The sequence below is a fragment of the Heterodontus francisci genome, chromosome 48 (genome assembly GCF_036365525.1).
Source record: "Heterodontus francisci isolate sHetFra1 chromosome 48, sHetFra1.hap1, whole genome shotgun sequence".
Classification (NCBI taxonomy): domain Eukaryota; kingdom Metazoa; phylum Chordata; class Chondrichthyes; order Heterodontiformes; family Heterodontidae; genus Heterodontus; species Heterodontus francisci.
The window spans coordinates 7797542-7821254 of record NC_090418.1 but is presented as its reverse complement, the minus strand read 5'-3'; the positions used below and the strand labels follow the sequence as shown (position 1 = coordinate 7821254).

The 23713-nt window shown below is 46.4% G+C and overlaps 2 protein-coding genes across 3 annotated transcripts in view; one reads left to right on the top strand and one right to left on the bottom strand.

Annotated features, from left to right (window-relative positions):
- LOC137357419 (uncharacterized) overlaps window positions 1-23713 on the top strand; it is a 114748-nt gene that overhangs the window by 12179 nt on the left and 78856 nt on the right. The window lies entirely within an intron of this gene.
- On the bottom strand, window positions 9674-22196 carry serpine1 (serpin peptidase inhibitor, clade E (nexin, plasminogen activator inhibitor type 1), member 1). 2 transcript variants are annotated; one of them, XM_068023948.1, is made up of 9 exons: window positions 22042-22196; window positions 20409-20690; window positions 18232-18465; window positions 17532-17729; window positions 15712-15910; window positions 15293-15393; window positions 14542-14628; window positions 13574-13657; window positions 9674-12675 (listed from the first exon to the last, which is right to left on the bottom strand). In XM_068023948.1, the coding sequence occupies exons 2-9, from the start codon at window positions 20674-20676 to the stop codon at window positions 12638-12640; spliced, it is 1209 nt and encodes a 402-aa protein (XP_067880049.1). In that variant the 5' UTR covers window positions 20677-20690; window positions 22042-22196; the 3' UTR covers window positions 9674-12637. The 2 variants fall into 2 exon arrangements, with proteins under 2 accessions (XP_067880049.1, XP_067880050.1); XM_068023949.1 differs by lacking the exon at window positions 22042-22196 and adding an exon at window positions 21069-21220.

The window sequence follows — 23713 nt, the reverse complement described above, 5'->3', positions numbered from 1 at the left end:
TGATACAGGTACTATTGTTTATACATTAAGATTCATGCTACACCTCCTTGTTTAACCAATCAGTGCGATACAATTCAACTTCACCCACGTGGTGACATGCAGTACATCTGTTACTGAGGTTAACAATACACTCCATTCTCAATACATACTTGTTACTAATAAAATATTGTTTTGTACCAGCAAGATAAAACAAAGCGGACAAGCAAGCTAATTAGCAAGAGCATAGGAATCATCAATAAACATTCTGGTCTCACTCCCTTCATTGATCATGTGTTCTGTTTCTACCTTGTGACAAGTAATTGCGGCGCATCCTGCTATCTCTATTAGGTTTACATTCCTGAGTGTTTCGTGCAGTTTGCAGCTACAAGTAGTGGCAGTTCACGAAGATAAGAGGGGCCTAGCACTCCTTATCACTCACACAGGGATGGACATCATTTGATTCACAGGAGTCCATTTGTTCCAAACCACAGGGAGTCACACAATCAGGCCATAAAGAACAGATGTCCTTGCAATTACCAGTGTCGGCTAGTCTTTACAGTCTCACACGCTCTGCCTTTACTTTTAACTATTTCATTGTGGTTTCTGCCACTTAAAATCAAAGCTCAGCAAAGCTACTATTCCTAACTTGGCTATATTTCCCATTAAGCATAGTGCCATGCCTTTCTGCTCACTTCCACAATACCACTCCTCCGTCACCCCCGACACCTCGTCCCCTTCCCATAGTACCTTCCCAGGCAATCGCGGGTGGTGTAATACCTGCCCTTTTACCTCCTCTCTCCTCACCATCCAAGGCCCCAAATATTCCTTCCAGGTGAAGCAGTGATTTACTTGTACTTCCTTCAATTTAGTATACTGTATTCAGTGCTCACAATGTGGTCGCCTTTACATTGGGGAGACAAAATGCAGTTTGGGTGACTGCTTTGCGGAACATCTCCGCTCAGTCCAAAAGCATGACCCCGAGTTTCTGGTTGCTTGCCATTTCAACATACCCGCCCTGCTCTCATGTCCACATTTCTGTCCTTGGCCCGCTGCAGTGTTCTACTGAATATCTACGCAAGCACGAGAAACAGCACCTGATCTTTCCATTAGACACTCTACAGCCTCGCAGACTCAACCTTGAGTTCAACAATTTCAGAGCCTGACTGGCCTTTTTTTATTATTTTATTTTTTAATCATGTACCTGTTTTTTTCATGTGGACAGAATTGCTCATTACTCTGCCATTAACACTCTCTCTGGACTAATGCTTTGTCTTTCACACAAGCATTAACACGCTCTTTGCCTTTGTCCCATGACAGCTTTGTTATTTCATCTCTCCTGCCCTCTGCCCTATCACGCACCTTCCCTTTTTGTTCACTACCCCACCAAACCACCACTACCTCCCCCTTCACTTGCTTAAAACCTAATTATTTTCTAACCTTTGCCAGTTCTGATAAAAGGTCACAGACCTGAAACATTAACTCTGCTTCTCTCTCCACAGATGCTGCCTGACCTGCTGAGTATTTCCAGCAATTTCTGTTTTTAATTCCCTCAAACAACAATGAGTTAAAAGTCAAGATCATCTGTTTTAGTGGTGTTGGTTGACGGATAAATATCAGCCACGGAGAACTCCCCTGCTTTTCTTTAAACTAAGACCGTAGGATCTATTTCATCCACCTGAGTGGGTAGATGGGGCTTCAGTTTAGTGTCTCATCTGAAAGACGGCACCTCTGACAGTGCAGCACTCTCTCAATACTGTACTGGGAATGTTAGCCTAGATTATGTGGTCCAGTCTTTGGAGCGGGACAAACTAAAACCTTCCGACTTAGAGACCAACTGAGTTACGGTTGCCATCTTAAATGAGACCCTTTCTGTTCTTCACCCCCCCCCCCCCCCCACCGCCATTCCCCTTGGTGTTTCCTGATCGCTGGCTGTCTTCTGCTTCACAGATGTTGGTTGTTGCCAGAATTGTCCTTTTCCTGTTCTTCTGAATCACCATCTTCCTTCTCCTCAGATATTACAATGGAGTTTTCATCCTGAGAGTGAGGGTGGAGAGGAGCAGTGAATGAGTGTTCTATGTCGATGTGAGAGACTGATTGTAAGCAGATGACTTCAGATCATGCATTCCCTCAGGAGGCGTTTTATTTTAAGACTGCAGCATAAGTCACTGCCTAAACTTTTATTTACACAACCTTCTGGAATGCTAACAGAAGTGAATAGAACATTCTACGTGTGTTGTGTGCAGCCTTCTTTTTAACAGCCCCTTTTTTCTGTTAGTTGAGCAATGGAATGTCTTCTGCTGCGGGGAGCTTCGTGCCAGTATCAAGTGCAGGAATAGCATTGCTGGGCTATTTCCCTAGGATAGTGCCTCGGTTGGCTAGCTCTTTCCATGAGGGGCCAAATGGTCTCCTTCAGTGCCGCATGATTCTATGAATCTCCCTCTCTGCCGCTATAACCTGGTAACGGGGTGTCGAGCCGAACCTAATGCCTTGGAACTTCCCGGTGTGTATGGTGCCGAAGCTGTCTCTCATTCCTACCCTCACTAGGGCACCATTTCGTTCGGAGGGACAAGTTGATCAAACTTTATAATTAGAGGTACAGAATACAAAAGCAAGACAGTTATGCTCAACCTTTATACATCACTGGTGGAGCCTCAGCTGGAGGATTGCGTCCAATTCTGGGCGCTATATTTTAGAACGGATATCATGGCCTTGGAGAGGGGGCAGAGAAGATTTCCCTGCATGTTACCAGGGGAGAGGGAGTTCAGTTATGTGGAACGACAGGAGAAGCTGGGATTGTTTCCTTGGAGCGGAAGATTTAATAGAGGTGTTCAAAATGATGAGGGGGTTTTAATAGAGTAAATGAGGAAAAAATGTTTCCACTTCCTGGAGGGTCAGTAAACAGAGGACACAGATTTAAGATAATTGCCAAAATAACCAGAGGGAGGAGATGAAGAGAATTTTCCTTACTCAGCAGGTTGTTGTGATCTGGAATGCGCTGCCTGAAAGGGCAGTGGAAGCAGATTCAGTAGTAACTTTCAAAAGGGAATTGAATAAATATTTGAAGGGGAAAATGTTTTGCAGAGCTATAAAGAGCAGGAGAGTGGGTCTAATTGGTTAGGTCTTTCAAAGAGCAAGCATAGGCACGATGGACCAAATGGCCTCCCTCTGTACTGTCTGATTCTATAATTCTGTGAAGCCATCCAGTGGCCCGTCTGAATGACATTGCCAATTAATGTCAAGTTGGAGCCTGTCTTGTGCCAGAGGTCCCAGAGGTGAAAGGTCAGCGTCTGACCCACCCAGTTCAATAGATGAAAGGTCAGTGTCTAATCCACTGCACCCTCAGTACACTCATGTTTGGCATTTTTATCTTTCTTAATGGCACAGTGCTACAAAGTAAGTTACCAAGATATGAGTCCTAAATAGGTGTGGTTTCCTCCTCACCCACAAGGTTAGAAAGGAGAGTCCTTCCCTTTCCCTCTATGTTTAGGGTATTTTTGGAGAGCCATATCACTGCTTTCTCTCTTCACCCTTTGTTACGGCAAAGGCTAAACTCGGAATCCTTCTGACATTACGCAGGCACTCCTGCGTTCTTCAAATGTTGGAAACTTCTCAATTTAATCCAACCATTTGAGCAGTTAGTAGCTAAATGTATATAGTTAGAGCTGAAAATATTATTGCTTTTAAACTTTAGGTGTTACCTGTTTTATGTCTTATCCCAAGCATGAAGAAATGGATTCATGATTTCTGTGTGTGTCGGCTTTGTTCAGATGGCTGCCTGGATCTGTCTGAGTTTCACTCTTGGAACCACGTCCCCTCAGGGTTGACTGACGGCATAGTGAGCAGTCGTACAAACACAGCACAGAGCAGGCAATCACTGAGTAATTAAACACAACAACCTGTGGCTCAGTGGGTAGCCCCCGAGCCTCTAGGTCAGAGGTTTGTGGGTTCAAGCCCCATTACAAAGACATACACACCAAATCCAGGCTGACACCCCTGGTGCAGTACTGAGGGGGCACTGCACTGTCAGAGGTGCTGTCTTTCAAATGACTCTTTGACCCGAGACCCTGCCGGCCCTGTAAGATGGATGAAATATATCCTTGGCACTATTTGGAAGAAAAGCAGGTGAGTTCTCCCAGGTGCCAAGATTTATCCCTCAACCAATGACACTAAAACAGATTATCTGGTCTTTTATCACTGCTGTTTGTGGGACTTTGCTGTGTGCACATTTCCTACTTATGATACTTCAAAAGAACTTCATTGGCTGTGAAGCGCTTTGGGATGTCCTGAAGTCACGAAAGACGCTATATAAATGCGAGTCTTTCTAATCTGTTTTTGCATTGTTGGTTGACCAGAACACTGGGAGAACTTGCTTATGCTTCTAAACAGAGTGCCATCCACTCGAACAAGGCCTTGGTTTAACATCTCACCAAAAAGGCGGCACCTCTGACAGTGCAGCACTCCCACCGGACTGCATTGGCATGCCAAGTAAGTTTATAGTGCTCAGGGGCTGGTTTACGACTTGAACACACCACTCCTGAGTTTATACAAGCAAACCCATAATTTAACACTTTAACCGCCCCGATATTTTGGTGAACCTGCACTGTACCCACTCCAAGGCCAGTTGACCCCGACACTTAATTTGTAGTACTTAAGAGTCATTGTAGTGCCCTAGTGTAGATTGGTTGGTTCCTGTATTCATTATGTTTAGTGGGACTCTCAAGGTTTGTACTGTTTAGTAACCTGCAATTACTCAACTTAGTTACCATTGTCAGGCATTGGTGTGCCGTAGTATTAGAGTTGACATTTAAGAAGCTGTCATCAGTTAACCCATTCCATTCAGAGACCATCCAGCACATAACCACAAATGGGGGGAGTGAGACATAAAAGAGTTAAATCTTTCTGCCAAGAACAGATTCTGGTGGAGTAGTTGGGAATCAGGACTGGCTTGATACATTGGGTTAGTGCACCAAATTAGGTTCTGGGGCCCTGGTTCAAATCTATCCCAGGCAAGTGAGAGGGTGAAATGCCTTGCTCTCCCACAACTGTGGAGGCCCAATGTGTACATCTTAAAGTCATTTCACAATCAGGCTCTGAGTACTTGACAGCTCACTGTACAAAACCGGTGTTAATGTAGTCCTAAACTAGCAGCATTGTTCAGAAAGCAGACAGAGGTGTGTGGAATGAAAATGGCACATTGGTGCTTCAAAGCTATACTTATATTTATAACATAACGGATACAAGAACCAACCAATCTACACTAGGGCACTACAATGACTCTTAAGTACTACAAATTAAGTGTCGGGGTCAACTGGCCTTGGAGTGGGTACATAACTTATGCTCATAGAAATATTCAGCACAGAAGCAGGCTATTAGGCCCATCTTCGCCAGCTCTTTAAAAGAGCTCTCCAGTTAGTTTCATTCCCCCTCACTCTCTTGATCATAGAAACATAGAAAATAGGAGCAGGAGTAGGCCATTCGGCCCTTCGAGCCTGCTCCGCCATTCATTATGATCCAACTCAGTAGCCTGTTCTGCCTTTCACCCCATATCCTTTGATCCATTTAGACCCAAGAGCTATATCTAACTTCTTTTTGAAAACATATAATGTCTTGGCCTCAACTGCTTTCTGTGGTAGCAAATTCCACAGGCTCACCACTCTCTGGGTGAAGAAATTTCTCCTCATCTCAGTCCTGAAAGGTTTACTCCGTATCCTTAGACTATGACCCCTGGTTCTGGACTCCCTCACCATCGGGAACATACTTCCTGCATCTATCCTGTCAAGTCCTGTTAGAATTTTATAGGTTTCTATGAGATCCTCCCTCACTCTTCTGAACTCCAGCGAATATAATCCTAACCAACTCAATCTCTCCTCATAGGTCAGTCCCGCCATCCCAGGAATCAGTCTGGGCGGCACAGTGGCGTAGTGGTTAGCACCGCAGCCTCACAGCTCCAGGGCCCCGGGTTCGATTCCGGGTACTGCCTGTGTGGAGTTTGCAAGTTCTCCCTGTGTCTGCGTGGGTTTTCTCCGGGTGCTCCGGTTTTCTCCCACAAGCCAAAAGACTTGCAGGTTGATAGGTAAATTGGCCATTATAAATTGTCACTAGTATAGGTAGGTGGTAGGGAAATATAGGGACAGGTGGGGATGTTTGGTAAGAATATGGGATTAATGTAGGATTAGTATAAATGGGTGGTTGATGTTCGGCACAGACTCGGTGGGCCGAAGGGCCTGTTTCAGTGCTGTATCTCTAATCTAATCTAATCTAAACCTTCGCTGCACTCCCTCTATAGCAAGAACATCCTTCCTCAGATAAGGAGACCAAAACTGAACACAATATTCCAGGTGTGGCCTCACCAAGGCCCTGTATAATTGCAGCAAGACATCCCTGCTTCTGTACTGGAATCTTCTCGCTATGAAGGCCAACATACCATTTGCCTTTTTTACCGCCTGTTGTACCTGCATTCTTACCTTCAGCGACTGGTGTACGAGAACGCCCAAGTCTCGCTGCATATTCCCCTCTCTCAGTTTATAGCCATTCAGATAATAATCTGCCTTCCTGTTTTTGCTACCAAAGTGGATAACCTCACATTTATCCACATTATACTGCATCTGCCATGCATTAGCCCACTCACTCAACTTGTCCAAATCGCCCTGAAGTCTCTCCGCATCCTCCTCACAACTCACCCTCCCACCCAGTTTTGTGTCATCTGCAAATTTGGAGATATTACATTTAGTTCCCTCATCTAAATCATTAATATATATTGTGAATAGCTGGGGTCCTAGCACAGATCCCTGCGGTACCCCACTAGTCACTGCCTGCCATTCGAAAAAAAAACATTTATCCATACTCATTGTTTCCTGTCCACCAACCAATTTTCTATCCATCGCAATTCACTACCCCCAATCCCATGCGCTTTTATTTTACATGCCAATCTCTTATGTGGGAATTTGTCGAAAGCCTTCTGAAAGTCCAAATAAACCACATCCACTGGCTCCCCCTCATCAACTATACTGGTTACATCCTCAAAGAATTCTAGTAGATTTGTCAAGCATGATTTCCCTTTCGTGAATCCATGCTGACTCTGCCTGATTCTACCACTGTTCTCTAAATGCTCTGCTATAAAATCTTTGATAATGGACTCTAGAATTTTCCCCACTACCGATATCAGGCTGACTGGTCTATAATTCCCTGCTTTCTCTCTACCTCCCTTTTTAAATAGTGGGGTTACATTAGCTATCCTCCAATCTGTAGGAACTGTTCCAGAGTCTATAGAATCTTGGAAGATGACCACTAATGCATCCAATATTTCGAGGGCCACTTCCTTAAGTACTCTGGGATGTATACTATCAGGCCCTGGGGATTTATCGGCCTTCAATCCCATCAATTTCCCCAAAACCATTTCTCTACTAATACTGATTTCTTTCAGTTCCTCTCTGTCACTAAGCCCTGTGTTCCCCAACGTTTCTGGTGTGATATTTGTATCCTCCTTTGTGAAGACAGAACCAAAGTGTGCATTTAGTTGGTCAGCCATTTCTTTATTCCCCATAATAAATTCCCCTGTTTCTGATCAGTCTCACTCCTCCTGCTCTTTCCCCATAGCCCTGAAAAGTTTACCTTTTCAAGTTTTTATCCAGTTTCCTATTGAAAGTTACTATTGAATTTGCTTCCACCATCCTTTCAGGCAGCGGATTCCATATCACAGCAACGCGCTGCGTTAAAATTCAATTCTCCTCCTCGCCCCTTTGTCTCTTTTGCCAATGATTTTAAATCTGCCTTCCCTCCTGACAGTCGAAATGGTTTCTCCCTATTTGATCTATCAAAACTCCTCATAATTTTGAACACCTCTATTAAATCTCCCTTTAAATTTCTCTGCTCCAAGAAGAACAATCTCAGCTTCGTGAGCAAATTACAAAATGTGATTAAGCAAAATGTGCATGCAATGAATCCATTGCCATATAGAAGGAGGTCCACCCCTTAAAAGGAGCAAGGTTCCCATGCTGTACAAGCTAACAGAGTAATTGTATTCAACGTGTGTGGAGCATTAACACCAGCACAGACCAGTTGAGCCAAATGGCCTGTTTCTGTGCTTTAAATGCTGTGTAATTCCATGCAACACTAAGTCATTAATTTCACATTAGTGGTCTTGAAGAACGCCAAAATCCATCCCTTGTTCCCAACGCTTTAGCCGCTCTTTCAGCCACCTCATTCCCAACTGTCGAATTCCCTCCCTAAATCGCTCTGCCGCAGCTCTTCCTCACGCCTTCCGGTAACCTTCTCAAACGTTCCTCTTCATCTGTTCTCTTGGACTGACCAAATGATGAAGACACAATGGAGCAGCCGTGTAAATGAAGACGCCCACCTAACTAATCCACAAGAACTTTAAGCCCAATGAGGGGTGGGTAATTCTTTTATTCACCTCTACCCAGCTCTGCTCCTTTAACAGAGAACCCAATCTTGGATCCAAATTCCTACAAACCAGCAACCCACTAGGGGGTGAGTCTGGCGTTGGTCTGGAACCCTCACAGAACTTGGCAAAATGGTTCGTTCCAAACCACAACTAGCCTTGAAAGGGATCAGGTTGACTTTGCTGTAGTATTACAAACTGACCACTGTTCCACCCAACCCCAATATAGATATCATTCGTATTATACACGTCAGAGTGTGTTGGTATGTTTTCAGAGCGGTCAATTAAAAAAAAGTGGCTACAGTTGGAAATATATTTAGAGCCCCATTGCATCTCACAGCTCACTTGTCCATTGTCTCTCATTTGGCTACCAGAATGTTTTCTGCACAGTTTCTGTATTAGAGTCAAAGGACATACAAGCAGTTGGTTGCTCTTTATGTGGTAATAGCATATCAGTTATCCCCTATCCTCGAGTAGATTAGATTAGTTTAGAGATACAGCACTGAAACAGGCCCTTCGGCCCACCGAGTCTGTGCCGAACATCAACCACCCATTTATACTAATCCTACGCTAATCCCATATTCCTACCAAACATCCCCACCTGTCCCTATATTTCCCTACCACCTACCTATACTAGTGACAATTTATAATGGCCAATTTTAGCTATCAACCTGCAAGTCTTTTGGCTTGTGGGAGGAAACCGGAGCACCCGGAGAAAACCCACGTAGACACAGGGAGAACTTGCAAACTCCACACAGGCAGTACCCGGAATCGAACCCGGGTCCCTGGAGCTGTGAGGCTGCGGTGCTAACCACTGCGCCACTGTGCCACAGTTGGTTATTTATCCCTGTCTCAGAATTGGTTGTTAAGCTGTACCTCTGGTTTGGTTAGTTGGGTGGTGACTGTCTCAGGATTGGGTCGTTGGGTGATGTCTGCCTCAGAATCACAGAATTATTACAGTACAGAAGGAGGCCATTCAGCCCATCGTGTCTGCATTGGCTCTCCGATCGAGAAATTCAGGATTGGTTAGTTGGCTGGTCTCTGTCCCAGGCTTGGTTAATTGGGTTGTGCCTCAGGATTGCTGAATTAGCTCAGCTCATCTCGGTTCCTCAGCCCACCTCTGAGGTAGAGACCCACAAACTGATTCTACACCTTGATTCTGAGATAGGGACTGACTGTTCAACCAATTCTGAGAGAATAGCCAAATGAGCAGTTGTAACTGGATGTTAGTACTTTTCAGAAGAGAAGGGATGAAATTGGAACAGGAGAATAAACGATTGGAGAAAACTAGTGCTCAGTAAGAGGGATATTTATTTCAGTTCTTATTGCAAAACAAAGACACAGAAAAGACAAATGGCCTTATTTATAGTTGTTCATCTTTTCCCCACTCTTACAATAAATTGAAAAGTACAGTCGCACAAACAATATAAAAACACTCAATAGAAGGACTTTAAACATTCATACAATGGAAATAGATGAAACCACTGCTTGTGGGTTAGTGATTTCCGAGCGAAGGAGGACTGCCCAGCTTTGTACCTCTTGGTCCATCTTCTGTGCTCGGCCTGGCCAGTTATTTTGAAAGTTAACGTTGCCCTAAAAAAAAACCCAGGCTTGTCTTGGAACAATTGGCTAGTCTACACTAATGGGCGGTGACCGAGGCATAAAACCACCAGTACCGCACCTTATGTTCTTGGAGGTAAGCCTGAGATGCAGGATCAAAGGGGGTGGACTTTCCTCATGGTATGTCTGGGAATTTTTGCCAAGTGCCAAACCAGACATGCGGCTGGAGGGGCTGGGAATCGAGGCTTGATGCTCCCTTACCGCTGATGAAAGTTCAGTGAAGGCTTTAATAAGCTCACTAACAGTTCCTTTCGAGCAGTCATTTGGGGTCTTGATGGCAGGTTTAAAATGTTTCCCCTCCCCTCCCCTCCCCCCCCCAACTAAAACATGAACTCGGTTTAAAAAGTGGCAACCAAACTCAAATACTTCCCTCTCCTGCCCTGCAGAAATTTAATAAACGTGGGATATCGTGCACAGATGTCCTGATAGGAACAGAGTGTAGAAGATTAATGGCTGATCTAATAGAGGTGTTGAAGATGATTAACGGATTTCAGTAGGGTGTATATAGAGCGAAACTATTTTCTCTGGTGTGGGGAGTCTAGAACAAGGGGGCATAACCTTAAAATCAGAGCCAGGCTGTTTCAGGGGAGATGTCAGGAAGCACCTCTTCACACAAAGGAGTGTGGAAATCTGGAACTCTCTTCCCAAAAGGTTCTGATGAAGGGTCGCTGACCTGAAACGTTAACTCTGCTTCTCTCTCCACAGATGCTGCCAGAACTGCTGAATATTTCCAGCATTTCTAGCTTTTATTTCAGATTTCCAGCATCTGCAGTAGTTTTCTTTTATTATCCCAAAAAGACTGTTGAGGCTGGGAGGTCAATTGAAAATTTCAAAACTGAGATAGGTAGATTTTTGTTAGGCAAGGGTATTAAGGGATAGGGAACAGTAGCAAGCAAATGAAGTTAAGAAACAGATCAGCCCTGATCTGGTCGAATGGTGGATCAGGCTCAAGGGGCTGAATGGCCTACTCTTATTCCTAGATTGCATTCCAGTGTGCACTGTATTGGAACGTCTCATTCACTCAACTTGTTGGAATTCCACTGTATATCTATCATTCCTGAATGTTCACACTCCACATATCAATATAACTTCTGTTTTATTATACAAAACTTCTAATGTCAAAAGAAATAAATTACATAAATCCCAAAAATATATTACAAACTACACTATGAGGTTTCATTATTTTTCAATAGTAAAGCATTTTTAAAATACAACAGTGCAAGTCCTGGTCTAGATAGATATATTATATATATATATATATATATATATTAAAAAAAAGGATGGAGCTAGAGTTTCTACCCATTCACAGTGGGCGAGCAGATAGCCAGTCCCAAGCATTCATCTCAAATTGCAGCCTCCCCACACTTGTGGGAAGTTAATAAACGATTAGCGCTGGGCCGTCACAAACAGTGTGGGCACTGACAGAGGACAATCAGAAATTTATACAAACAGCCGTGGTAAAATAAACTGAATTCAAGGGGAGCAGACGCACAGTTTGATAATGGCCCCCATTCATCGTGCTATAGAGCGTGGTGACATCTACACTCTGTGTTTCGCGATTCGTCATCTTGCAGCCTGCCCTCACCCCAGTGAGTGGCCCGTGGTTGCATCGCTTACAGTCGGTGTAGCTTGTCCAATCAATAAGTGCTCTATCCAGTGGGCTAATACTGGAGGATAAAGTTGCAGGAGGTTTTCCTGCAATATGGCGACAGCGTTCATTACAACAGCTCCCCTGGTGGCTCGGAGTGCAAGTGGACCATCTGGTGTGTAACCATGTTCATTCAGACCAAAGGGCCTTGGGTTTGATCCCTGATCTGTGCTCAACTAGCTGAACTCAGCCAGAGAAATGCTAGGTTCGGTGGAAGTGTTGTTCTCAGTCAATATTTATCCCTCAACCAACGTCACTAAAACGGATGATCTGGTCATTATCACATTGTGGGACCTTGCTGTGGGCAAATTGGCTGCCGTGTTTCCTACATTATAACAGTGACTACACTTCGAAAGTATTTCATTAGTTGTATAGCTCTTTAGGACATCCCGAGGTGGTGAAAGCTGCTAGAGAATTGCACGTTCTTCTACTACACTTGGCCCAAGTGCCTCTGAAGGGAGAATGGAAGTGCCTCTGAATGGAAGGGGAGAAAACATTTGGGTGGCCTCTGTCAGAACTCACATCGGGGTGAAACCTAAACAGCAATGAGATCTGGGGTGGGGGATAGGGAGTAGGAGGATAGTAGAGTAGGTTGTCTTTGTGCAGCAAAGCACAAATGCTTTTGGAATACATTTTGATATGAGATAGTGTCAAATATCTCAAGAGATCACTGAATCGGCATGGTTGTTCCAGGTGTGAGATTTTGCAAGTTGTGTGTCTACGAGGAAAGGGCATATAAAATGAATCAGATCACGCATTCCGTGACTATGCTTAGAAATGACAACAAAGACTGAAGTTCAAAGTCACTGCTGGTTATAAGTGAGCGAGTTCCAGGCAGGAAAATGATCACCATTCATGGAGTTGAAATCCCAAATCTTCCTTTCCTCATTATACATTTTTCTCCCAGTTAATTCCAGTACTGTATCTTCCTTGTAGGTTTCTACAGATATGATACCTGAGTATTGTCTTTTTTTAAATAGTTGTCGCGTCTATGGCTCCATAACCTGTCCCATGAATAGAATGGTGCCTACAAAACAAGAGGAGTGCAGTTATCAAACTGAAGCCCAACCTTATTTCAACCATGTCTTCAGAATACATTTGCTTTGGGAAAAGTTTAATGCCATTAATTTACAGACTTCTCAAGCTCCTGATACTAACTGACCTTAGTGTTCTGCATAAAGATCTACCAGTAACCTAATGGTTATCTGGGCTTTGACAGCCTGTTTGCCAGGACTGGGGGGGTGCCCACACAGGCCCTGTAGGCCTCAGTTTGGACATCCCCTGGTGTAGGGCCTAGATTAAAAAGACAAGGACACAGGAGACAAGAAGGAAAACAACAACTGGTGTTGTTCCAACAGATCGAACATTAGATTGAAAGGTTGCAAGCTCAAGATCAATCCAAGACATCAGATGTGACGGGCAGGATTTCACCAGGTTACAGTGTCAAATTTGACAGCGAAGGGTAACCTCTCGAGTTAGCAATCAGTGACAGTCCCTGCCCGATGCAAGTCAGCATCCTACCTACAGGAACCTTCTCCCCCCCCACTGCACAACATCCACCAGCAAAATAAGTGTCAATATTGATCAAGATTTAACATTCAATTCCAGGTTGTCCATGTTAAAAGTCCAGGACCCACTTGTTGGATCGTTTAGTCAAAAGTGATCCCAAGGTGTTTGCTGTCAAACTCTTGTCAAGAGCCATGACATCTTACTTTTGGGTATCAAGGAGTAAGGACCAAAACTGGGTAAAATGAGGTTGCAGTACAGGTCAGCCATGATCTAGTTGAGTGATAGAGCAGGCCCAAGGTACTGATTGTCCTATTCCTGTTCTCATCTAAATACTTGTCCTCGAGTGGGCCAACTTGTAGTGCAATGGGCCTTTCCCACTATGGAATAGTGGACCCTCTGTAGAAGTATTGCCTTACCTGTGGGGTTGTGCCGCACCAAGAATAGGAAGGGTCTGTCTATCACAACCTCAAGTGGAGCCATTCGCTCATAAAGGATGGCAGCTAGAGAAAAACAAAACAAAATGGTAGGCAAACTCAGCAGACTATTGACACGATACACCAATGGCTACACTTACACAGACCACAGTCCCGCTCTAGCAGTTATCCCGCAAGGGCGGTAACAACCTTCAATTGAAACACTTCAAAACATGAGATATTTTTAAAAAAAGGATTGGTGAGGTGAGAGTTATGTAAACAGTTGACAGCAACAAGGTAATTGCAAGCTCTGGCCACAGTGTGGCTTTGTGGAGTGAGTTTATCAAGTCTTTCCCAACTCACATCACCACCTTGTATTTATAACTATTAAGCGATTGGGGACACTTTGCTGGTTGCATCTTGCGAGAAAGGGCAGCTGTTCCGATGGCTGAGTTACGTGAGGTGTGGTACTGACCAAAGTCAGGCCAGCTTCAATCCTCGGTCAGCTGATCCCAGCCAGGCCACTACAATAATTGTCCTGTGCCTGGGTTAGGAAAATCAGCCAGGGTTCCTGCTTCTAAAAATCACGGTGTGCACAGACGTCAGGATTGGGCTCAGCTGTGATGCCTTGCATGGTCAAACAGCACACCACTGCTTCCCCAAACTCATTCTAGTTTGGAGGGATGGAAGTGCAAGGTACCACAGAAGCAGCAGTGCTTGTGGGACTGCTACCCACCAAGAAACATTTGGTGGTGGGGTTGTGGGGGTGGGGGGGGGGGGTGGAATTCAACTGCGGCAGGCAGCACAATAACGGCAGTAAAGGGCAAGTCTCCTGTTTATACACTCCCACTTGATTTAAAATCAGACAGGGATGGTGGATTCGCCATTGCCTGTTGTGCGTCACCAACTGCAGCTGAACCTCAGGAATAACTTGCGACATCAGAGAGCCCAGTGAGGATGCTCAGACTCACCAGTAGCTGCGGACGCCTTGGTTCCACTCTCGTTTACTTCGATCTTTACTTTCTGCAGAGCCTTCGACACAAACAGCTGCTCGGTTTCTGCACCAATGAAGAGGAGGAAGATGGATTAGCTTTCGGTCCGATACTCAATTCACACGCAAACTGAAACTGCATTCCCCCAATTTAACAGAGGTTAGTTTGTTTAGATTTATATCTGTGAAATTAGGAAGCACTTTTCCTACTCGATGGATGGTGGGAATCTGGAACTCTGCTCCCCTAAAGGCTTTGGGTCACACCACCTCCAAGTTTCCCTCCAAGTCACACACCATCCTGACTTGGACACATAGGTTGTTCTCTCATCAGCGCTGGGTCACAATCCTGGAACTCCCTCCCTGACAGCACTGTGGGATCACCTTCACAGCACCGACTGCAGCGTTTCACGAAGGCGGCTCATCACCACCTTCTCAAAGGCAATTAGGTTGGGCAGTAAATGCTCACATGCAGAGAAAGTCCTTTTAAAAAAAAAAGACTACGGGAATAGCAAAACCACCTCCCACAATGCCACAAACTCCACTTCCTCCCCACCGATTCCACTCCCTCCTCCACAGCCAGGCTGAACAAGACAGTTTGCAGCCCTGGTGTCCTATACGACGCCCGAGTTGTGCTTTTCAGAATATCCCTCTCACTACCCCGCAGTATCCCTTTAAGAGACAATATCATTCCAAGGCTGCTGTGCCAAGCCTCCCCACAAGTGGCTACTTACTGCTAATCTTGGTAAAGTCTGCCTTTCCCGCATGAAACATGTCCGTTATTCCCATGTCCATCAACGTATTCCTCAGATCTGTCTCACTATTCAGGGAAAACCTGCCAGGAAAAATGTATAAATATGTCAAGGAAATGCCTCACAAAATATGTCACACTGTTTCAAACTGCTGGTCTGTATTCAATTAATCAGACAATGGCGCAGTCACATTATTAACATACTCTGGAGGACAGACTGCCAAAGTTAATGTCCTGACACTAGACGAGCTTAATTAAGCCACAGAATTGAAATAGAATAATGTCAACCCAGCTCTCTCAGTAACCCCCTCCGCCCAGCACCCTGTGTTACTGACCACTTCTCTACTCGCACTGCTATTGTAAATGCCCCTCCCCTCTATGACACAACGTGTAGCCACTTACTTGGGCAGGACAAGCTGGCGTTTCACCGTTTCTAGAGTGTTCTTCCATTCGTTGACCAGTGGGGCAGTGATGATGTCAGTGAGGGCAGAGAGTGGATCCTCCTTCTGGAATGGGGCCACAATGTACATACTGAGAGTCTCCCCGTGATATGGCAGCTCAATGACATCATAGTCCAGGCCACTAGGGGTCACAAATTCACCTGGAGGAATAAAGCAACGTAATGGGTGCACCAGAAAACCAACCAACCAACCACCAGACCCCTAACACTCAATATGCCTTTGTCCGCGTTAGGTCAATTTCATTAAGTTGCAACGTGCAGTAATATCCAACTAGAACATGACACTGTGAGCTGTTGCTCACTGGGAAGCACTGTCCCCTCTCAGCCAGGAGATCGCTAGTTCAAGACTCACTCGAGTCTTGAGCGCAATCCAGGCTGATATTCCAGTGCAGAACTGAGGGAGTGCTGCACTGTCAGAGGTACCATCTTTTGGATGAGGCATTAACACGAGAGCCTGTCAGCCCTCTCAGGTGGGCATAAAAGATCCCTTAAGGCCACTAATTCAAAGAGGAGCAGGACAGTTCTCCCCAGAATCTTGGGCCAACATTTATCCCTTAGATTATCTCATCATTTAACCACATTACTGTTTGTGAATTTATGTGCTTAAGTCCCTGGAATGGGGCTTGAAACCACAGTCTGGTGACTCAAGAGAACTTTCATTTATATAGCACTTTTCACAGCCTCAGGCTGTCTCCAAGTGCCTCACAGCCAATTCAGTGCAGTCACTGTTGTAATGTAGGAAAGGAGAGTGGGATTAGACTGTGGGGCAAGGAGTGACGGCACAGATTTGATGGGCCGAATGGTTGTTTTTGGGCTGCTAACATTCGCAAGGCACTGCCTCCCTCTTCAACTGTTCTTTGAGACAGAGTCATCAAGCATAGAAGGAGGCCATTCGGCCCATTGAGTCCATGCCAGCTCTCTGTAGAGCAATTCAGTCAGTCTCATTCACATTCCCTCTCTCTATCCCTGAGGGCCTGCAAATTTATGTCCCTCAAGTGCCCATCCAATTTCCTTTTGAAATCGTTGATCATCTCCGCTTCCACCACCCTCGTAGGCAACGAGTTCCAGGTCATTAGCACTTGCTGCGTGAAGTGAGTCCTTCCTCACATTCCCCCCTGCATCTCTTGCCCAGAACCTTAAATCTATGTCCCCTAGTGCTTTTGAGGCATTTTATTTTTGCTGAAACCAGCTCTGGGGCGAGTGAGGAGATGGCTCCGCCTACAGACTGTCCTCATGTGTCTGGAATGTGCAGAGAAGCGCCCTGCAGTTAGGAACCAGCTCTGTGTGCTGCCAGTTTGGGCTGGGTTAACCCCTTCCCTCAGGCACACATCAAATGCACCAGAACTTGCATCAGTCCCAACCCCACCCACTGGCTTAGAAACAGGCTATCCCCCTCTATGTGATTCTGCTGAAGTTCCACACAAGGTGATAATTCTCCTGTACATCCTCCCAACACCCATTCAAAACCAACCAGTGCCCGTAATGTAGACAGACGCCCCCAAGGTGCTTCACGGGAGCATTATCAAACCAAATTTGGGACCGAGCCACAAAGAGGTATTCGGGCAGGGACTCGGTCCAAGAGGTGAACTTTAAAGAGTGCCTCTGAAGTAGAAGAGAGATGGAGAGGCTTAGGGAGGGAATTTCAGAGCTTAGGGACTAGGCTGCTGAGAGGGGAGCAACACTGAGCTATTACAGTGAGGGAAGCCCCTTCCCCCTCCCCCCCACACAACCCCAAAGGGACCAGCTGAAGCTGTTTACTCACTGGCATTCAGTTTGGCACTCAGCGACATCATAGGCACCAAGATCTTGGTCCCGTCCGCCTTGTAGAACACGCGTTTGTGCGTGGCCTCGGCTGGAAACGGCATCTTCCACAGGCCCTTGAAATAGATGGCATTAACCAAAACCATGCGGGTTAGAAATGGATCCAGCAAACCTGGTCGGAGAAAGTCAGGGATCATACCTGGACAGGAGGGAAAAGACAGCAAATCCGATTAAACTGATGGATCTTAAATACAGACTGCGCAAAGCTGAAGCAAAGCTCACCGCAAGGTGGACTTTGTGTTTAACACACTCGGAAAAACTATCCTGTACTTTACTCCCCTCAAATTCTCTTCTTCCCACCCCCAAACAATTATATTTGCTTCCCAGTGCCCATAACAAATACTCCCAGGGCAGGTACAGCACAGGGTTAGATACAGAGTAAAGCTCCCTTTACACTATCCCATCCAACACTCACAGGGCAGGTACAGCGCGGGGGTTAGATACAAAAGAGAGCTCCCTCTGCACTGTCCCACCAAACAATTAAACCTCGGGCTGAGAAATGAAGCTGCAAGTCTACACACTAATTGGGCTGACTTGAAATGGATTCCGAGTTGCAGAAGGCAATATCACAAGCAGTAGCCCACCCATGTCCCTCAAGCAGTTCGTTTATGTGCTAAAGGAAACAGGAGCTGTGGACTCACCTCTGGTTTGTGCTTCGACCCACTTATTGATGATGTAGGTGGCCATCTTGGAGTCAGGGAAATACAGCTGCTTTGGCCAGCCATTGAATGCTTTCCGGTAATTCTTTATGTAGGCCCTCGGGAGATTCATACTCCTCTGGATGAACACACTGTTGGCCGCGTAGACAATGTCTTGGTTGCTCTTGGCGGTGACCTCCTTCTGGAGGTGCTTCAGGGCCATGGGCACGCTGTTGTCTGCCCGGTGAGAAAAGAAATTCCATTGAGTCTGGAGTTCCCCAACTAAACCTCTCCATCCCTCCTCCTTCCAGACCCTCCTTAAAACCCAACCTTGACCAAGCTTTTGGTCGCCTGCTGCTAATGTCTCCTCCTTTGGCTTGGTGTCAAACTTGGCCCCGCGACTTGCCTTGCGACGTTAAAGCCGCGACATAGATGCAAGTTTTTGTACTGAAGATTGAACGCGCATCAGGGAACTGGGTCTAGGTGTCGAGATCTTATACTTGTGTTCTATCTCCCACGTACTTCTCCAAAGGGCTGATAAACTCAAAAAGGCCGGGCTCACCAGTTCACGGGTCACGTCACGGGTGCCTGCTCTGGTGATGGTGGCATGGACGGGCATTATATTTCCCTCCGTCCCGCCCGGAGTTTTAAAATGAGTGAAGTAGATGCAGGTTCAAGAGTCAGGGTGCCGCCAAGTTTGAGGCAAGTAGTACTGAGGGGTGGTGGGGGGGGGGGGAAATGGGGCAGCATTTAGGGCGGGGGCAAAAGGAAGCCAATGCAGCATTTTTGGGAACAAGGACTTCCTTGCACTTGGAAGGAGAGACGAGGATAGGATGGGGTAACAATCAGGAGCCGGCGAATTCACCTCAGCCACTCGATAAGAAAGCATTTATATAGCGCCTTTCCTGACATCCCAGTGTGCTTTACAGCCAACGAAGCACTTTGGAAGTGTAGTCACTGTTGCAACGTAGGACTCGCCAGTGCCAATTTGCGCACAGCAAGATCCCAAAAACAGCAAGGTGGTACTGAGTTCCACATTCTCACCAATTTTTTTTTATTCTTTCACGGGATGTGGGTGTCGCTGACTAGGCCAGCATTTATTGCCCGTCCCTAATTGCCCTGGAGAAGGTGGTGATGAGCTGTTATGGTAGAGATGTTTCTCCTGAATTCTTTATTAGTGACTCGCTTATACTTATTGCCCCTGGTTTTGGTCTGCCCCCGGCGTCCCCCCTCCCCGTCACACGGGGAAATTTATCTACATCTGTGCTAGCAAACTCCTTCACAATTTGAACAATTTTTGCCCTCCATCGATGCTGCCTGCTCTAGGCATTCAACGAGTGGGAACATCTGAAGAAGGCATCTATCTCAGTGAGCTCAATATAGATGTCGAGAGATGGGCTCCGATGATCAGGGCTGGAACTGGTTTGATGCAGCAGTACTGAACCCTGCCACCAGAGTCCCTCAGATAGCTGCATTGACATTGGCACAAAACATTTTAGTTTAGTCTGAAAGTCCCGTGGCCAATGCATTACAAGTTCTTTCATCTCTATTGACATTGGCACAAAACATTTCAGTTTAGTCTGCAAGTCCCGTGGCCAATGCATTACAAGTTTCTTCAATCTCCATTTCCGAGCTCCCCACACCCTCATACAAGGCTTGCAGAATCATTCACACCTGGTCGTGTGTACCATCTGACTAAGGATAGTCTGAGGACTGACTCACCCTTACAATCCATCTTCATCCTGTTGACACACCAAACACTCACGACCCTCGCCTATACCGAGTCCCGGGTTCAATCCCCAAATTAACGGCGATCCCAACTTAAAGTCATGCACAGGGCAGAAAGAGAGACAGACAGTGAGGGATCGAGACAGAAAGGGAGAGCGTGGGCAGAGAAAATAAACTGAAAAGAGAGTGCAAGGTAGGGAGTTACCCTCTCCACAGATGCTGCCAGACCTGCTGAGTGTTTCAAGCATTTTATGGTTTTATTGTGTAGGCGAAATCCAGGAAGTGGGAGAAAGACACATACATATGGCAAGGAGAGCGAGAGAGAGAGAGAGAGAGAAATACAGACAGACAGATGTAGTGAGGTTCTGTGTGGATTACAGCAAAGCATTTAAATCCCGAGGCCAGTGTTACATTTACAAACATCCCGCCCCTTACGTGGAACCTGAGCTCACCTTCCAGCCGGTATCCCAAGGCAGCCTGGAGCTGTTCGAGTGTGTCCCCGGCTGCTCCCAGTTGTGCCATTCCCATCAGAGCCGCTGCACCATAGGGCGAGAACACCACGTTCCGGTCCCCGGCAGATGCGGCAATTTTCTTGAAGACGCGGATCCCGAAGTCGGCACCGAGCTCGGACACGGGTGGGCTGTTGGCGGCATGGCAGAGGGTCACTGTGGCAACCAGGAGGGTGGTCAGGCACAAGGAGGACTTGCTGCTGAGCTTCATGGTCAGTGGGACACCTGAAAGAGAAGGAGAATGTAAACACTTGGTCGTTAGAGGGAGAAAGCTCACCCAACATCACTCAAACCAGACTAACTGGTCATTATCACATTGTTATTTGCGGGAGCTTGCTGTGCGCAAATTGGCTGGTCCTGAAAGGTGCTATATAAATGCATCAATTCTTTTATCTGTTTTGGTGGTGTGAGATGAGGGGAAATTGGATAAGGCATAACGAGGCTTCACTTCTGAAACAGAGAAGTGCCAAAAGCTCAGTTTTTACACTAGAAAGCAATGAATTATCCAGCTATTTGAACAAAAGAGTGAAAAAATAAACAGCAAAGCGGGGGAGAATACTTGCGTTAAGAGGAGACTTTTATCATAGCATCACTAGCATGTACCTGATCCACTTGAACAGAGTAGACAGTGAACTCAGTTTAATCTCGCAACCCAAAAGCAGTACCTCCAACAGTGCTGTGCTCCCTCGGCACTGTGCTGGAGTGTCAGCCTGGATTTTGCGCTCAAGTCTGAGGAACGGGACTTCATCCCACAGCCTTCTGACTCAGAGGCGAGTTTACTACCCACTGAGACAAACAGAAGACAAATAAAAACACAATTCTACTGATTAAAAAAACAAGTCACTTCCTGCTGCGGACAGAATTAGAACTGTGCATCCCCAATCGTAAACCAACTTTGTGTCTCGAGAGGAGCTATGGTAAATGCCACAGCCCCGGCTAGTCTCACTGTCCTGGCACAGTGATTACAAAACGGATCCGCTCCACCCAGCTCCTCTGTTTTGGGTTACAGCAGATGGTGGAAAGTCAGTCCCACAGATGCATGTCCAAACAGACCAGCCCAACTTCACTATCCCCTGTCAACTAGGGTTGCACAGGGAGACTGGCAGCAGGGGGTTGGGGGGAGGGGGTGGTGGTGGGTGGGGAGGTAAAAATCCAAGCAGAGTTCTAAAGCTCATTCCTTCAGTACTGCAACATTCTCAGTCTCGAGCTGGAGTGACAGATACACACACACAGGGATAGGGATACACATATTGCACACAAAACACAGAGGGAGACGTACACACACATACACATAGGGATGGGGATGCACAGACACACACACAGATAGGGATAGACATACATTACACAGAGAGAGACACTCACACACACACGGGAAGAGGGATACATAGACAGACAGACACACACGGATAGGGATACACACACACAGGGATAGAGAGACACAGATGCACACCACACATAGATAAGGATAGACACACATTTATTACAGAGAGCGAGACATATACATGCACAAGGAGATATACACAGACACACACATATAGATAGGATAAACACACACACAGCGCATTGAGTGACTTACAGTGTCAAGCAGTGCTGTCTCTTCTGTGCTGTGCTGTACTGTCTGCTCTCTTGCACAGCTGTACTATCTGCTCTCTGTAGTCTCTGTAGTGTCTGCAGCTGACTCTACCAGCTTCAGTGCTGTGTAACAATTCCTCTCATTCACTTTATCGCCTTCTGCTCCTTTTTATGCTCCTCCCCACGGAAGCTGATTTGCTGAGTAAATCACTACCGTCCCATGATCTGCCCCCCACCCCACCATGCTTACTGTAAACAAGCCCACACAGGCTTTCCCAACACCTACATCACCAAGAACACAGGACTGCCTTCGGGTTCCTAGTGTCCGTCCAGCTTCTTGAGAGCCTTCAGTTAACCAGTTCACTGCCAGTCTGCAGTGCCTTTCACTTAATGAGAATCTTTATGCCCTCTCCCACTTTCCTGACAATGCTAACAATCTCTGGGACAGTTCCATGGGCACTAAGCTGACTGTAAGCACCTTGCTGATCAGCGATGTCCAACCTTCAAGTAAACTAGGACAGAGCAGTCAGAGCTATATTACACAAAGGTACAGTACTGGTGGGGACAGGTCTGTCACTGTATAACACCGGGGTACAGTACTGGTGGGGACAGGTCTGTCACTGTATAAAACCAGGGTACAGTACTGGTGGGGACAGCTCTGTCGCTGTATAACACCGGGGTACAGTACTGGTAGGGACAGGTCTGTGACTGTAAAACACCGGGGTACAGTACTGGTGGGGACAGGTCTGTGACTGTATAACACCGGGGTACAGTACTGGTGGGGACAGGTCTGTCACTGTATAACACCGGGGTACAGTACTGGTGGGGACAGGTCTGTGACTGGATAACACCGTGGTACAGTACTGGTGGGGACAGGTCTGTCACTGTATAACACCGGGGAACAGTACTGGTGGGGACAGGTCTGTCACTGTATAACACCGGGGTACAGTACTGGTGGGGACAGGTCTGTCACTGTATGACACCCGGGTACAGTACTGGTGGGGACAGGTCTGTCACATTATAACACCGGGGTACAGTACTGGTGGGGACAGGTCTGTCACTGTATAACACCGGGGTACAGTACTGGTGGGGACAGGTCTGTCACTGTATAACACCGGGGTACAGTACTGGTGGGGACAGGTCTGTCACTGTATAACACCGGGGTACAGTACTGGTGGGGACAGGTCTGTCACTGTATAACACCGGGGTACAGTACTGGTGGGGACAGGTCTGTCACTGTATGACACCCGGGTACAGTACTGGTGGGGACAGGTCTGTCACTATAACACTGGGGTACAGTACTGGTGGGGACAGATCTGTCACTGTATAACACTGGGGTACAGTACTGGTGGGGACAGGTCTGTGACTGTATAACACCGGGGTACAGTACTGGTGGAGAGAGGTCTGTGACTGTATAACACGGGGTTACAGTACTGGTGGGGACAGGTCTGTGACTGTATAACACCGGGGTACAGTACTGGTGGAGAGAGGTCTGTCACTGTATAACACCGGGTTACAGTACTTGTGGGGACAGGTCTGTGACTGTATAACACCGGGTTACAGTACTGATGGGGACAGGTCTGTGACTGTATAACACCGGGTTACAGTACTGGTGGGGACAGGTCTGTGACTGTATAACACCGGGTTACAGTACTGGTGGGGACAGGTCTGTCACT